This window comes from Thamnophis sirtalis, unplaced genomic scaffold (assembly GCF_051295495.1).
Source record: "Thamnophis sirtalis isolate CommonGarterSnake01/CBP01778 unplaced genomic scaffold, rThaSir2_p1.2 scaffold_1, whole genome shotgun sequence".
Lineage (NCBI taxonomy): Eukaryota > Metazoa > Chordata > Lepidosauria > Squamata > Natricidae > Thamnophis > Thamnophis sirtalis.
The window spans coordinates 126964215-126981494 of NW_028261381.1; the positions used below are offsets into that span (position 1 = coordinate 126964215).

The following is a 17280-nucleotide window of genomic DNA, read 5'->3' on the forward strand; positions in this document are numbered from 1 at the left end:
CTATACTCACTACAAACTCAAACTCACATTGTCACGGCAGCATCACATGACATATCTGGACTTTTTTTTTTCCTTTGCTAAATGATGCATTGGTGTGGCCAGTGCATGACGCACCCGGCCAATGGACTGGGAGTTTGACAGCCCTGTTCTATTCCATGTTCTGGGATCTAGTATAAACATTTGTATTGCTTGTAAATATGCTTCTGAGAATTTATTCGTTATTATTAAGAAATTTTCTCATGATGCAGCCATCTTACAAATGTTCAATATTCATATATGAACTGCATCTATGCAGAAATTCAGCCACATGCTTAAAATTGTCAAAACACTCAATTTGGGTGCAAAGAAACCCTCTATTCCATACATATATAATAATTTAATGTATGTGGAAAATTACAAGCATTGATCCCGGCATTAATTAAATAATATGAAGAAACCGAAATATATACAAATAAAAATTTCCAAACCTAAAATTGTTTGTTAAACACAGTTTATTTAATTTTTTTTAACTTTTGTAATATGTGCTTTTTTAATGCTGTACGCCGAACTGAATCCTTGGGAGAAGGGCAGCATATAAATCCAATAAACCAAACCAATAAACCAAACCAAACCAAACAGTTTATAAAGAAAAAAGCTTTTAAAAGACCTTTTGAAATATTATAGAAATAGAAAATAATTACAAGAATATCTGTCCTATAACATAATGGTTATATTTTAGAAAGTATTAAACAATAGTATAAAATTATACAGATAACTTTTTTTGTTCATAATAAATAATTCAGTAAAACAAAGGTTTAGATTTTGTTTAAAAATATATTTCTGTGATGACAATAGAAGACAAAAGGGGGTGGGGGGAATGAAATTAAATGTAGTTGCTAAAGAAAGCTGTTTTGTTACAAAATCAGGCCTGCATGCAAAAACAATTGCTCTTCAAAAGGCAGATACATTTGCTGTATAATGTGCAAAGGGAAATTAATTATTTTTTTCTCCAAAAATCACTGTCAATATCTTAAAGTTATGGATTAAAAAATGTCCTCCCACATCATACCTTTTTCACAATACAAGGTATCTATAATTGTTTTTTCCTTCCAGCTCTCTTAGCAAGAGATGGTGCATTTTCCGATGGAAAATAAAATTAAAGGTAGCTGCCAGAAAACAGTGTCTCTAAATTAAATCATTGTTCTTAAATGATGTCACTAATCTATTGAATTTTGAGGTGTGTGACATTCCAAAAGATTTTCTGGCATTGCCACTTAATCTAAACTACAGGTGATTTGCACTGTCTTCCAGCAACCATCAATGTTTTGAGATACAGTACAATTGGAGGAAGAAGTTGCAAAATACCAACATAGTTTTTGATAGTTACTGAAATTCTCTATGTTGGCCATCCCACCTTGGTCAGTTAGAAAAGAAAAAGTCAAATCTATTGTTAACGAAAATATGTTTTAGTAAAGCCAAGTGGTTACAACAGAAGCAATGCCAGATCTGAGATTTTTGTGTCCAAAGCATATGGTTAATTTTTCCCTTGTTTCCACCCACCCCCCTGGTTATCTCTCAGTGTCCAATTAAATTCTAACAAATTGTTTAAGTAACAGTCCTTGGCTTCGCAGTCTGGATGGTTTGCATTCCATAGTGTCATCTTGGAATGGCTGGCAGCTCACATGAGATGGCACACTGCATAGTTTCAATTCCTCTCATGCTAGTTCCCCCTCCACCTTATCCCAAGTCACAATACCCCTCCCCCCACAATGAGTATGCAGGCTGGCAGTAAGCAAAATATAACATAGCAGGATGGCAGTCCTGACACTGCCTCAGCATGAAATAAACAGCCAGGTAGTAGTAAACCTGATTTAAATTCGGAGAAAAAATATGACTATTTTCCAATCTTTATCCTGGTGATTTTCCCATATCTAACTCAAGATTAGGCCAAGAAATTAGGCTCAATTGTTCACTTAAGTCCTGCTCAAATGGAAAGCATCTTTGGAAGATTAGCAGCAAAGAACAATTTAGGATCTTTGTTACAGTAGGCGTGTATTGCATCTAGCATCGCTGTATATGGACCATAAGCAGGAAATGCTTATTCACAATATTCACTGAGGGATTTATGTAGACTACCTCAGGCAGTCCTCGACATACGACCACAATTGAGCCCAAAATTTGTTAAGTGAACTTTGCCCCATTTTATGACTTCTTGTCACATTTGTTAACTGAATCACTGCAGTTGTTAAATTAGTAACACCGTTGATAAGTGAATCCGGCTTCCCCATTGACTTTGCTTGTCAGAGGGTCGCAAAAGATGATTACGTGATTCAGGGACACTGCAACCGTCATAAACGTGAGTCAGTTGTCAAGTATCTGAATATAATTCGTGACCACGGGGATGTAATTGGCAAAAGAAATATCCTGGGTTCAGTTCCAAGTGGGGAGAGAGACACTGGAAACATGGTAGCTGATTGGAAAGATGGTTTAATGGGGAATAGGACCACATGGCTTGAGGTCCTGGGCAAAAAGGCACATGGAGCAGGGAGAGATTTATACCATCTGTTGGGATTTGAATTTCAGCTTGTATTCTCATTGGTTCAGACTCCCATGGGGCCATTCAGGGGTAACTTTGTAGGTTGCGTTTTTAAGTCCCAAGCTTGGTTGAGCCTTGCTGGATGATGATGTAATGAAAGGGTTTTGGGAATCCTATTATGGTTCTGCTCTGCCTTTATGTAGAATAGACTGCCCCAGGCCTTAATGGCCCATTGACAAAGGTGTGTGGTGGGGTGCGTTTCTGCCTCTTTTTTAGGGGAAATATTCTGCCCTTTTAATATTTCCTAAAATCTTTTTCCAAAAGGGTGGATGCTAACTTCCTGCACTATAATGATTGTACGTGTCATAAAACCAGTCATAAGTCACTTTTATCAGTGCCACTAATTTCAGTCACTAAATGAACTGTTATAAATTGAGGACTACTTGTATTTTAGAATAGAATGGAATAACAGAGTTGGAAGGGACATTAGAGGTCTTCTAGTCCAACCCCCTGCCTAGGCAGGAAACCCTACACTATTTCAGACAAATGGTTATCCAGCATCTTTTAAAAAACTTCCAGTGTTGGAGCATTCACAACTTCTGGAGGCAAGCTGTTCCACTGATTAATTGTTGTGAGGAAATTTCTCCTCCATTCTAAGTTGCTTCTCTTTGATCAGTTTCCACCCATTGCTTCTTGTCCTGCCCTCAGGTGCCTTGGAGAATAGTTTGACTCCTTCTTCTCCTGAGATATTGAAACACTGCTACCATGCTCCCCTAGTCCTTCTTTTAGGCATACCCTGCAACGATTCTTCCATGTTTTAGCCTCCAGTCCCCTAATCATCTTCGTTGCTCTTCTCTGCATTATTTCTAGAGTCTCGACATCTTAGCATTAGCAACTAGAGAACAAAATAATGAACCACATGTACTCTTAATCCAAACATTCTTTATTTTAATCATTTTACAGAACAAGTTTTCAACATGCCTATAATCAACTAATTATCCTCGTTGTGGAAATTTAAAAGCTATGCCTCAGACCTGAAAAAAAAAGATCATATGAAGCATGTATTATCTGAGCGAAATTAAGCTACTTCTTGTACGGCAATAAACTTAACTCCACTTCTTTTGATTATAGACCACCTCCTCCATGCATTTCGCCGGAAATCAGTGTCGCGCATCAATGACGTACTTGTATCGTCATTCCCTTCGCTTAGTCCTGAGCCGGAGACAATCTCGTTGAAAGGAAGTCACATCTCTATGATCGGAGCGCGTCAGGCATTTTGGAACGCAGGCGTAGAAGAGCGCACGGAGTTCGTCGCTATTGCGGCCTGCGAAGGCCCGCGCTTTGGCCAGCCGACGCCCTCGGAGACCCGTTTCCCGGCTCCATGTTCCCGACGTGGGGTTTGTATGGGGCAACCCCCGGGCATTATCCTCCGCCCCCCACAATGCTTTTGCCGCCCCCGCCTCTGCCGGGTGTGCTGCCAACCTCCATGCCGCCGCCGCCGCCTCAGGTCCCGGTAGTCCCTCCGCCTGTTTTAGGCGGTTACTCGACCAGCTCGGCGGCTACTAGCAGCAGCAGCGGCACCGGGGGATTCCTGAGTCTCCAGGAGCAGCACCTGGTCCAGCTCCAGCAGCTCCAGCAGATGCACCAGAAGCAGCTGCAGTCGGTGTTGCTAGGGGGGCCCCCTCCGCCCGGCCCTCCTCCCCCGAGTATGCCGCCCCCTCTGCCCGCTTCCTCTGCCGCCAGCACTTCCTGGCAGCCGCCGATTGTCGCCGGACCGCCGGCGGCGCGGAGCTACCAGAAGCAATTTAAACACCGCGATCCCCTCCCTCCGCCTTTGCCTCGGGACTCCCAGTTCCGAAATCCCCCCATGGCGCCGCTCCCGTCTACAGATGAGGTTGCCGAGCCATCGCAGCCCCGCAAGGAGTGGGAGCCCGTGGCTGCCCCGGCCAGTCCTTGCATGGATATGGACATGGATCTGTCTTCGCCGCCGCAGTCGCCTCCCCAATCTTTCCTGCCCCAGGTAGAAGCTGACCCCTATGTACCCCCGCCTCAGACTTTGCTGGCGCAGAGTCAGATCCCACCACCACCACAGGCTTACCAGCCCCTTTTGCCCTTGTCTCAAGCAGTTGCCAAGACATTTTCAGATACCCCACCTCCAACTGTTTCTCAGTCTTACCCAAACCAGTCCCAGACTTACCAAGCCAACTCCCAGCCATCCACCCAGCTAGGCCAGCCACTTGCAACATCAGCCCCCCAGCCCGAATCCCACTTCACTTCATCCCAGATTACTCAGAGCGCTTCCGAACCACCAGAATTAAGACTGAGCAGTGGCCCAGAGAAAGAGTGTGAGCCACAGCAAAGCAGCTCAAGTGCAGATCTATCCGCAATGACCTCCCAGGTAAGGATAAAGTAACCATTGCAATTTGTCTCTGGACTACAAAAACTTTTTTCATTGTTTAATTAAATGTTCTAACTATGAGGTGTGTATGTACAGCAGTAGGACAAAATGTTACAGTGGCTTTTATTATGAATGGGAGGAAGGCATTAAATGCTTAAGTGAGATTCCATAAAGGCCAAACTTCCCTATGTTATTTGTGGAGTCCTTGGTGCATCCTAACTTTGGTTGTTTTACTTGCAAACATTTCATTATTCAACTAGATAAAATCAGTGCTCTAGTGGCGCTAATCTATTACAGTGCTCTGATGTTACTGGTCATTGCCCTGATGGTACAATCAGGGCACTGATAATACATCTGCAAGTAACAACCAAGCTCAGAAACCACCAAGGACTCAACCCTAAACTACATACATTCTCTTTTGGATATGTCGTTTGCTCAGTGGTTACTTAGACTTTTTCAATAGCATGGCCTCAATTTTGGAATAACCTATAATAATGATAGCTGACATGTCTACTGTGCTGTGTTTGGGGAGGGGAGGTGTCTTGCACAATGAAGACCTTTTTTTATTTTTAGACTTTATTTTTATCCTGCCTTTATTATTTTTGTAAATAACTCAAGGCAGCAAACATGTCTAATACTCATTCCTCCTACTTTTCCACACAACAATCCTTTGAAGTGGGTTAGGCTGAGAGAATATCTGGCCCAAAGTTTCCCAATAGTTTTAATGCCTAAGGTAGAATTAGAACTCGGAGTCTCCTGGTTTCAAGCCAGGTGCCTAACTACTGGCCCAAACTTAGTTTTTATTATAGAGTGTGGCATTCTGTCTGCCATTTGTGATATCTACTACTTTTCCACACATAAATATAATATGTATAATGCTATTTGTTTTTAAAGTAAGTGACACTATACAAAGCACAGGTAATAATTACAAAATAGAAAACTAAAGAATTAAGGGCATGAAGAAAAGGGAATACAGTTTAACATAGTTTATCTAGATAAGATTCACTGCATCTCTATTCTGTCCTTGCAGACCATCCTGTCTTTTAATATGTTTATGAACTGCTTTATACTTTGCCTTTTCATTTTTAAACATCTGACTTCTGAGGGTTCACCAATTCAATCCAAACACAAATGCCATGATGTTCTTGATCATTCTTCCTTCATATATTTATTTTGCAATTTGCTCCTCTTTCATTTTCTTTCATCCAGAATGTTTTAACGTATTTCTTTGTACTGGCCACTCTTATATTCAATCCATGCTTTATTGAACACCCATTACCATATTTTTGGACTATAAAATGCTCCAGACTATAAGACACACCAAGCTTTTGGGGAAGAAAATAAGAAAAAAAAATCTGCCTCTATTCCAGGTTGCGGGGATTGCCATCGTCATTGCTCATCACCGCTGTTGCTGTCTCCGCATGTCCCATTTTCGGCCTCCATGCGTCCCACTTTTGGCCCGTTCTAGGCAGTGGGGATGATTGGCAGCAATCCCCGCTGGAGCGGGCTAAAAATGGGGCACATGGAGGCGGTGATGGGGCGGGGGTGGTGTTTGTTATGTGCACTCCCTGTTGGGGGAACGAGTACGTTCAGAGAAGCGTTGTTAGAGTTGTGTTGGAGAACACACAAACCAGCGTACAGAGACACTTTAAATAGGCTTTTACTTTCATGGAAATAGAGGTATCAGAGTCCATCAAACAGTCTCAAGTCATACACAGATAAGACAGTCAGTCATCAATGTCTTTCAATTAAGGGATAATCCAAATAACATAGTCCAGTATCATACAATCAATTCGGCAGTCAAACTTTGCTAACAGTTGCAAAACTTACAATAGCTCAGGGCACTCAGATCAGATCAGCCTAGCATCTAACAAAACAGAGAGCTAACAGTCATTCTGGCTCCCTCTTATGGCCGATTGAGGAAAACAGCAACCAATCACATTTTGCAGTATGATTTAAAGAAACAGGTATAGCATTGTTACATGATTTATATATTGCCAACCCAACCGTTAGATCATTTCCTAACATTCTCCCCTTTGGGTAGGATAATATATAAATCTTACAATCTTAATCCATATTCCTCGCAACAACGTTTATGCTTTATATTACCTTGGGCCTTAATAAAATGATCTGTGATGTTATCTTCAGACATACAATAATCCAGTGAAACTAATTTATTATTCACACTTTGCCGTACATTCAGATATCTTATATCCGTGTGTTTTGACCTAGTTTTTACAGCAAGATTGGATGCCATCTGAATTGCTGCTTGATTGTCTTCATAAACAACAATAGGCTCTCGTACATCAATCCCCATATCAAGTAGGAGTTGTTTATAGCAAACCAAATCCGTACATAATAATGACAGACATGAGAATTCCGCCTCCATAGTTGATAGACCTTTTTGTCTAATAGACCACTGTCCAATTAGTGCTTTTCCCAGGAATACAACAAACCCTGATGTTGATTTCCATGTAGACACATCTGTAGCAAAGCTTGCATCAGCATATGCAGTTAAGCTCAGATCATCTTTAGGTTCTAAATACAATGCATAATGCATCGTTTGCTTAAGATATCTTAATATCCTCTTAGCAGCTTGCCAGTGCCTTTCAGCAGGTTCAGCATTAAACCTGGCTAATTGATTTACACTGTATGCTATGTCGGGCCTTGACCAATTACTCAGATACAATAAACTACCAATTAATGATTGATAAATACCTTTATCAAACACAAGGCTTTTTACATCATCATGGCTAAATTCCTGACCCATTGGAGTTTTAGCTGGTTTACACAGTTCCATCGTAAACGTCCTGAGTAGCTGGTTAATCTTCTCATTTTTTGAGATTTTGTATCCTCCCCTAGTTTTACCTATTTTTCAATCAAGATATTGCCTAATCTCACAGAGATGTTTTATACAAAATTTTGTCCTTAACAGTGTTATAATACTCATAGCTTCTTGCTCAGTTTTAGTGATTAATGCTATGTCATCAGTGAACAATAGCAACAATGAAATGACACCATTACTTTCTTTCTTAAACAAACATGGATCAGCCATGCCAGCTTTGAAACCTATCTTTGCTAATTTCTTCATTATGCATTGATTCCATTCATAGCCTGATTGCTTTAAGCCATAAAGACTCTTTTTAACTTCCAGCAATCAGTGTTATTACCAGTGTTTAACCCTAAAGGCTTCTTTAAATATGTAGTATGTTGCAACGGTGCATGGAGATAGTCCGTCTCAACATCTAAATGATTCACTACATATCCATGCCTAGCTGCCCAAACTAATGATGCACGTAATGTTGTAGCCTTTAGACTAGGTGCAAATACCTCATCATAGTCATTGGCTGAATGATGAAACCCTTGTGCTACCAATCTGACTTTATGGGTAACAGTCCCATATACACTTGTTTTGATCTTCTAGATCCATTTACATCCTATGGCATGTTTACCTGGGGGTAACCTTACATTTTCATACACCTCTAACCTTTGTAAGGATTTCAGTTCCTTTTCCATTGCTGTTTTCCAAACTATCTGCTCTTGTTCTTCTGGTTCTTCCTGTAACTGTACTTCTTCTTTAATTTCTTTAATTACTGGTTTTACTATTTCATCACTAGGTACTATCTGGGTGTCGATAATTACATTATCATTTGTTTCTAATTTATTCCACCCCACGTGTTCTATAAACTTAGCACTACGCTACAGTAAATCTTAGCTGTACCCTTCTCCCAAAACCTATGATCTATGGTTAGCCTCATATCCTACAAAAAATAACTGTTGAGCTCTATGTTGCCCTTTCAGTCTCACTTGTGATGGTATATGCACCCATGCTGGGGCTCCAAATGTATGTAGGTAACTCAGATCTGGTTTTCTGCCATGCCACTTAGTGAATGGCAGTTCACCGATTGTTGTATTCACCACATTATTTAAAACATGGTTACTACACATCATAACTTCACCCCACAGTGTTTCTCGCAAACCTGAATCAGCTATCATAGTTCGAGCCATGGCCTGTAATGTTTGCCCCCTTCGTTCTACAAACTAATTATGTTGTGGCCTATAAGGAGCAGAACATTTGTGCTCAATTCCAGCTGTTTTTAACATTGTTTGGAATTTATAATTGGTAAACTCTGTCCCATTATCAGTAACTACAGTAATAACCTTGGCTTTTATCTTTCTTTCCGCAAACCTCAGCCAATTAAAGAAATTCTGAAACGTTTGTTTTGTTTTTCATTAAGTAACAGAAACCGTATCTAGAATAATGATCCATGATATTCAAAACATAACAGGCACCTCCCAAACTGGGTTTCTTAGGTCCTATTATATCAGCAAAAACAACCTCCAGAGGTTCCTTAGTTTTAAAACCATTCAGTCTGTTTGCTGGAGTAACTTTGCTTTTCTCCTGATTGCAAACATTGCAGTTTAAATATTTTCCGCATGGTTTTAGTTTTACTCCTTCTGCCAACTTAACAGTTTGTTGTAGCATCTGGAAGTTAATGTGCCCCATGCATCTCTATGTAGTAAATGTATGCATTCGTCATGGGGTTTAACATTATGATAAGCTGTGTTAGCCATCTGGCAATCCGGTATAACATACAAACCGTTTTTTAAAGTAGCAGTAACCCTGTTACCCTCCTTTTCAATTAAACATATATCTCCCCTAAAGGTTATCACATAGCCAATGCTAACCAGAGCCCTAACTGATAGTAAGTTCAATTTCAGGTTAGGTACATATAACATTGGTAACTGCTCATTTAGGAATGAACAACATGCATTACCTTCACCTTCCATCCATTTGCCAAAAATATATGTTCCTTGCTCATGGTCATTTTTACAAACCTTTTTCTATCTCTAGCAATGCACTGTGATGCTCCATTATCAACAACCCACAAATTATGGTTTACAGTGCATTGCTAGACATAGCCAAAGTAGACATAGCTAAGTTGACATTTGCATTTTTTCTAGCTCTTCCGGCATTCTGTTGTTTTGCCTTTTTACAGAACCTAGCTATATGTCCCTTAGCCCCACAAGAATAACATTTTCGAAAGGTATAGGCAGTAGAAGGTGACTCCTCATGTTGTGGTGGTTTCTTTCTCAGATGTTCCTTTTCCATCCTTCTTCTTGACTCTTCCAACAGCCGTGCAGTAATGTCAGTCAATGTAAATTCATTTCGGGTTAGGACTTCAAGAGAAGATACAAAAACATCATAACTTTCATCCAGTGAGGAGAGTATGATATAAACTTGATGTAGCTCAGAAAAAAATAGTTCTTTTTCATGTAGCTCCTGAAAAACCCCTTTCATAAAGGTTAAATGAGCTAACATATCTCCTTCAGAAGACATGCCCTAAACAGTTTTCATGTGATGTATGTGTGCACCTACAGTGTCACGTACATAAATCCTCTTCAAATTCTTCCAACATCTTGCAGCAGAATTTTCTCCACGAATATGAACTAATTGTTGGTCATTCGGTGTTAGACCAATAATGCACAAGGCCCGTTTGTTACATCGCTGACAATCTGCTTAGCATCATCATCGTTGTCTGGATTCCAAGCAGTTACATCCAGTGGATTATGTACAGCATCCCATAAATCTTCCCTATGCAGGAGTAGACAGCATTTCATAGACCAGGAAACATAGTTTGTTCCATCCAACCGGGTTATCATCGATAGACTTGTTGATGGGTCGCTCGCCATCTTCTCCAGGATAGTAACAATCACTACAATAAACAGCTGTCTCTATACGGTACTGCATATCAACACCAACTCTCCTTTAGCTACGCCTGGTACACTCTGGACCATAATCAGGGTTATGTGCGCTCCCTGTTGGGAGAGCGAGTACGTTCAGAGAAGTGTTGTTAGAGTTGGGTTGGAGAACACACAAACCAGCATACAGAGACACTGCAGTTTAAATAGGCTTTTACTTTTGTGGAAATAGAGGTATCAGAGTCCATCAAACAGTCCAAGTCATACACAGATAAGACGGTCAGTCATCAATGTCTTTCAGTTAAGGGATAATCCAAATAACATAGTCCAGTATCATATAATCAGTTCAGAACTCAAAAGTTTGCTATCAATTGCAAAACTTACAGTAGCTCACGGCACTCAGATCAGATCAGCCTAGCATCTAACAAAACAGAGAGCTAACAGTCATTCTGGCTCCCTCTTATGGCCGATTGAGAAAAACAGCAACCAATCACATTTTACAGTATGATTTAAAGAAACAGGTACAGCATTGCTATATGATTTATATATTGCCAACCCAACTGTTAGATCATTTCCTAACAGTGTTGATCCCCGCAGCATGGAGCAGCTGATAGGCTGTATTCTGAAAAGCAAATCCAACCACCAATCAGCTGCTCGTCCTAAATCAGGCTGTGCTGAAGCTGACCAGGCTGTTTGCTGCAAAGAGGCAAATATCTGGGAGGCAGAAGCTGGCCAGTGGGTGGGCGGGGCTTCGGCAACATTCATTGACATTTCCACCCACCTTGGGGGGAGTGCGTCTTATACACCGAAAAATACGGTAATTCTTGGCTCTATTTTTTCTTTGTTTATTCCACATACCTCTTATTTGGGTGCAGTCAACGTACATTGATGTTTCTCCACAGGTATCCAACTCCAGCTTCTATGTCACAAAGCGGCAGAAGCACATAACTGTACATAGCTTTGTTTGACAAACATTTATCCTCTGCAAGAGACTATTCACTTTTCACTTCGTTTACACCATTTGCATGTCTCAAATGGCTTCCTCCATTTTCCACATTGAGTAAACATTCTACCAAAGTACATAATTCATTCTCCATTTTCTCTGTCAAACACAATTGCCTTCGTCTTTAATACATTAATTTTCAGATCTGTATTATTTGTATATTTTATAGTCCAACATATGTTACAAGGTACATGGCTTCTCATCTAGCAAAATAACATCATCTGTAAACAGAAATACTGCCAACCAACATATCCCTGCTGTCAACACAAAGCAATCCTTAATACATTTATCCATAAATATATATAAAACAACTATACTCTTCTGCAGGGTTTTGGCTGGGTTTATAGAATTTAGCCTTGAAAGCTATTGCTAGTCAGTTATTTTGTATTAGAAATCAATTCACTCTAAAGCAAGGGTCCCCAACCCTCTACGAGATTGCAGCCCATGTAGAACTGGGCCTCAGAAAAGGCAGGAAGTGTATGTATATGCACACAGCTCCACTTGCCTGAATGGTGGACAAGCACATGCTCTCACTCCCTGCTCACACAGAATCATCCCTCTTCCCCTCCCTCCTCCCCCCCCCCGCTACCTCTGCAGTCCACAAAGTTGGGAAGGTTGGGAACCACTGTTCTAAAGAGTCATACATACTCAGCATATTGGGACTTTTCAACAAGTATTGAGGAATTAGCTTACTAACTTTATTTTCTTCATTATTTCTTGATGAATTCTAATCTAATATATTATTGAAAGTCAGCTTCTAACGATCTTGAAAGAGAACAGTAGAATGAAAAATTCTTTTTATACTAGCTATGCATTATTCAGTTATAATTGCTAGTAATTATTGTAGTGTTATTTACATGCTTGTGTCTGGAATTAATATAGATTCATGAATTAATAATTTATTCTTGAATTAATCCTGTTACAGTCAAATTTTGGGCTAGGATGCAGAACCCAAATGGCATTGATCGCACTTGTGGATGACCTCTGGCAAGACTGGGATGGGGGTAGAGCATCCATTCTAGTGCTGTTTGATTTCTCAGTCACTATCAGTGCCATCAATCATCCTGGGCTGACTGGATGCTTTGGGAGTGAGAAGCATTATTATTCAGCGATACTTCTTCATCCAAGACCAGTTCTGTTTGTTATTGGTAGCAGGGAGAGTTCAGCCTCTCCTTCCCCACTTTTATAAAACCATTGAGTTAGGTCATTGATCAGTGAGCTACCATATTTTTCAGAGTATAAGATGCACCTTTTTTCCTCAAAAAAGAGGCTGAAAATCTGGATTCATCTTATACATCAAATACAGCATTTTTGCCTCCCGAAGCCCCGCCTCCTTCACCAAAATGGCCATACATACCTTTATGGGGGCTTTCAGAGAGCTCCTGGGGGCTGGGAAGGGCAGAAATGAGCAAAAAATGGGCCTTTTTTGCTCCCAGCCCCCAGGAGCACTCTATAAGCCTCCATAAGGCTATGCATACAAAAAATTTTGACAAAAAATGGGCCGTTTTTTGCTCATTTTTGGCCATTCCCCGAGGACCACTCTGCAACCCCCCCCCAATTATTCATGCCTCTTTTTTAAAAAAAACGGGCCCATTTTCATAAAAACAGGGCATTTTGGGGAGGTTTGCAGAGTGTAAAAATTGATGAGAATTAGATTGATCAAGTGCTGTGCCAGCAGAAACAAAGTCTTAAGTGCTGCAGATTGTCAGCGATTTCCTTCTCCAGCACATGGATAAATATACCTAGAAACATCTACCTACCTTCCTACTCACTGTCTCTCTCCCTACCTATCTACTATATTTCTCTCTCTCCCTCTACCTAACAACCTACCTACTCTTTCTCTCCCTCCCTACCTTTCTACTGTATTTCTCTCTATCCCTCTACCTACCAACCTACCTTCTCTTTCTCCCTCCCTCCCTACTGTATTTCTCTTCCTCTCTCTCTCTCTCTATTTCTTTCTCTCTAACCCTCAACCTACCTACACACTCCTCTCTCTCCCTACCTACCTACTGTTTTTCTCTATCTCTATTTCTCTCTCTCTCTGTTCCTTTATCTACTTACCCACCTAACTACTTTCTCTCCTCCTACCTATCTACTGTATATCTCTTTCTTTCTCTGCCTCTCTATCCCTCTATCTACCTACCTACTTTTTTTAAAAAAAATGCCTCTTCAAAACCTTGGTGCGTCTTATACTCCAGTGCGTCTTATACTCCGAAAAAATACTGTAAGTGAAATATCAGTATGATGATGATACTCAGCTGCACAACTCTGCCCCAGGCTATTCAGATGATCCCATCAAGGGGTTCTCCTAGTCCCAGGAGGCTAAATGTTCCTGGATGTGAAAGGACCAGTTTGGCTCGACCCCGACAAAAATGGGAGGCTGTGGATTTTAGGGTCCCCTGTGTCAATCAGTTGGCCTTCTTTAACTCTGGCTGGGATGACACTCATAACCATTGGGTCCAACTTGATGAGAGGTAGTAGCTGTGGCCAGGAGGGCCTTGTACAAATACAGTTTGCTCTTTAGGAGGCCTTGCTCACACTCATGCCTTAGTCACCTCCCATTTGGACTATTGCAATGCAGTCTCTATAAGGCTATCTTGAAGAACATTTGAAAGCTAAACTGGTCCAGAATGCTGGACAGGTAATAGTAACTGCATGGTGATATGCCCTTATAATGTTGGTGTGTAGGCTTTGGGAACAATACAAGGTGTTGGTGTCACTTTTAAAGTCCTACATGGCATGGGACCAGGTTATTTGTTGAACTACCTATCCCTGATGGTTTTTATACACTCTATTATCTCTGGCAGAATAGAAAGGCTCTGCATCCCCTCAGTGAAACAATATCACTTGACGGAGCCTCAGAACTGTACATTTTATATTATGACATCTGTCTTATGGAACAGCTCCTCCCCAAAAATACAGATTAACCCAAATCTGTTGGCTTTTAGGAAACCAGTGGAGATCTGGCTTTCCCAGTGAAAATCAGACACTGGGGCTAGAATGCTGATGGAACTGGTGTGAGGGTATGATGGATAAATGTTAATGAATTTCATTTGGGCTCATTGTTATTTTAAATGCTTTTTTGTTTTAGTGTACTGTGTTTTATTCAGTTCCTAAAATTTCTTCTAATAGAAGGACATCCCTACAAGTTTGTTTGTAAATCAAATGAATACATTAAGACTATGAGAACAAAGCCATGCTATTAATAGCTGAGAAAATTGTATAAAAGTAATCCTCATTTAATGACCTTAATTGGAACCAGAATTTCTGTCACTAAGCGAAATCATTGTTAAGGAAAAAAGCATGTGCCCGTGCTGCTTAGCCAATGCCTTGTGCAACACCCCCTCCCCCAATAATTTATAGGGATGAACTTGGGAGACAAAGAGAAGAGACACAGGCAAATGGCTCAGAAGGGGTTTCCACTTTCTTGGGATTTAGGAATGAATGAGGCGGGGGTGGTGTACTTTCAGACTTGCAATATTTTATTAGTATAACTCTACAGTCAATCTGTGCTTATCTATCACTCGTTCAGTGACTGTTTGAAGTTACCATGGTGCTGAAAAAGAATCTGGTGGGCAGTTCAGCCAAGGCCTTGATTGTAGCATACAACAAGATGAAAGCCTTGAACTACTGTATGTTGCTTCTATACAGCCCCTCTCTGTGCATCAGTTCCATGGTACCTTTTGGTTTTCCAATAAACTTTTCATTTTGAGAGACCCAGGTAGCATGCCTTTTCTGCTGTGACCCTCATTCTCTGTAACCACATCCCCACCCCCACCCCTGGTGAGGTTAGGTCATGTCTATTAACTAAGGCTGGAGGTTTTTAAAGCAACCCCAACCATTTCGGCTTGGTGGCCCCGCTGGTTGGGAGAAGATGGGAACTAGGCTGCTTGAATGGTGGACCAGTGCACACGCAGCCTTGCATAAGTAGTGGGCCAGCATGCACATGTATAGCTTGACTTACATGAGTGACAGGCAAGCATGCATGCATGTGAGTGCCTTATCAGCCCGTGGCTCACACAAATTGAGCACACACTGACCAGCCACTCGCAGGCTGAATTCTGGATAGGCCACAATCCAGTAGTGGGCCAGGGGTTGGGGACTCCTGCTTTAAAGCATGGTTTTTTCACCAGCCTTGGGGATACCAGGGAGATGCTGAAAAGTGGCTGTATGAAGTACCGTATTTTTCGGAGTATAAGATTCATCTTTTTCCCTCAAAAAAGAAGTTGAAAATCTGGGTGCATCTTATACGCTGAATACAGCATTTTTGGCCTCCTGAAACCCCACCCCTTTTGCAAAAATGCCCATGCATAGCCCTTAGGAGGCTTCCAGAGTGCTCCTGGGGGCTGGAGAGGGCAAAAATAAGCGAAAAATGGGGCGTTTTTTGCTCGTTTTTGCCAGCCTCCAGGAGCACTCCAGGAGCACTCTATAAGCCTCCGAAGGGTTATGCATGCCCTTTTTTTTTTTTTTTTTTTGATAAAAACCGTTTTCGTGAAAAATGGGCCATTTTTTGGAGGTCTGCAGAGTGAAAAACCTTTTTTAAAATTTTCCTCTTTAAAATCTTGGTGTGTCTTATACTTTAAAAAATACGGTAAGTGATATTTGTTCTCCTGCTTTCTTGGGTTTTATCTGTTTATTTTTATTTTTTGGTCCTGATGGAGTTGTTTTAATTGTTATGTTGTACATCTCTCAAAATCATGTGTTCGTAGTATATCTACGTAGATATGCTAAATAAATAAAACAAATTTCACAGTGCAACTTTAATTTGGGAGTGGGGGCACTTTTTTATGCTTTCAAGTCAATGTTGGCCCTCTGCAACTGTCTGGATTAGTCCCTGCTGTTTTCTTAGCAAGATTTTTGGAAGCAAAGTTGACACAGCCTTCTTTCCAGGACTGAGAGAAATCGACTGGCTCAAGGTCACCCATCTGACTTTGTGCCTAAGTCAGGACTAGAACCCATGTTTTCTGGCTTCTAGCCTGGTATCTTAACCAATGCATCAATAGGCTCTCTTGTTTGAATTAATTATTGGTATTCTTTTTTTAAAATATAGCAGTAGCAGTTAGACTTATATACCGCTTCATAGGGCTTTCAGCCCTCTCTAAGCGGTTTACAGAGTCAGCATATCGTCCTCACAGTCTGGGTCCTCATTTCACCCACCTCGGAAGGATGGAAGGCTGAGTCAACCTTGAGCCGGTGAGGTTAGAACCGCTGAACTGCAGATAACAGTCAGCTGAAGTGGCCTGCAGTACTGCACCCTAACCACTGCGCCACCTCGGCTCCTATAATATGAATGCATTTTCTGTTTTACAGTAAATACTGTAGCTTTCTTCAGATTCTAGGATATTCTTTCTATGAAACTGCTATACTTCTACCTATTGCAGGAACAACAGCAATATTGGTATCAACAGCATCTACTTACTCTTCAGCAAAGGGCAAAAGCACATGCATTGGGACAGCAACAGCCACCTATTGGGAATGATGCCCCTGAACAGGGAAAAGAAAAAAGAGAAACATCTGTTTCTAGTGTCCTTTCTGAACCCAGTTTGAATTTTGATCCCATGTTACAACATCCAAAAGATGAAGAGCCTCCTGAATCATCTGTTAAACATAAGGTACGATATTCATGGAAGTGTCACTATACATAAGTGTTCATTGATAAAG

At 40.9% G+C, this 17280-nt stretch overlaps 1 protein-coding gene across 2 annotated transcripts in view; it reads left to right on the forward strand.

Moving 5' to 3' along the window:
* Nucleotides 1-3793: 3793 nt before the first annotated feature.
* The window catches only part of YLPM1 (YLP motif containing 1), a 70339-nt gene continuing 56852 nt past the window's right edge, over nt 3794-17280 (forward strand). The window contains exons 1-2 of one of the 2 annotated variants that reach the window (XM_087724262.1): nt 3794-4913; nt 17001-17231. In XM_087724262.1, coding sequence (XP_087580388.1) covers nt 3897-4913; nt 17001-17231 — 1248 coding nt within the window. In that variant the 5' untranslated portion in view covers nt 3794-3896. The remainder of the gene's footprint in view (nt 4914-17000; nt 17232-17280) is intronic. The other variant, XM_087724250.1, reaches the window with a different exon arrangement.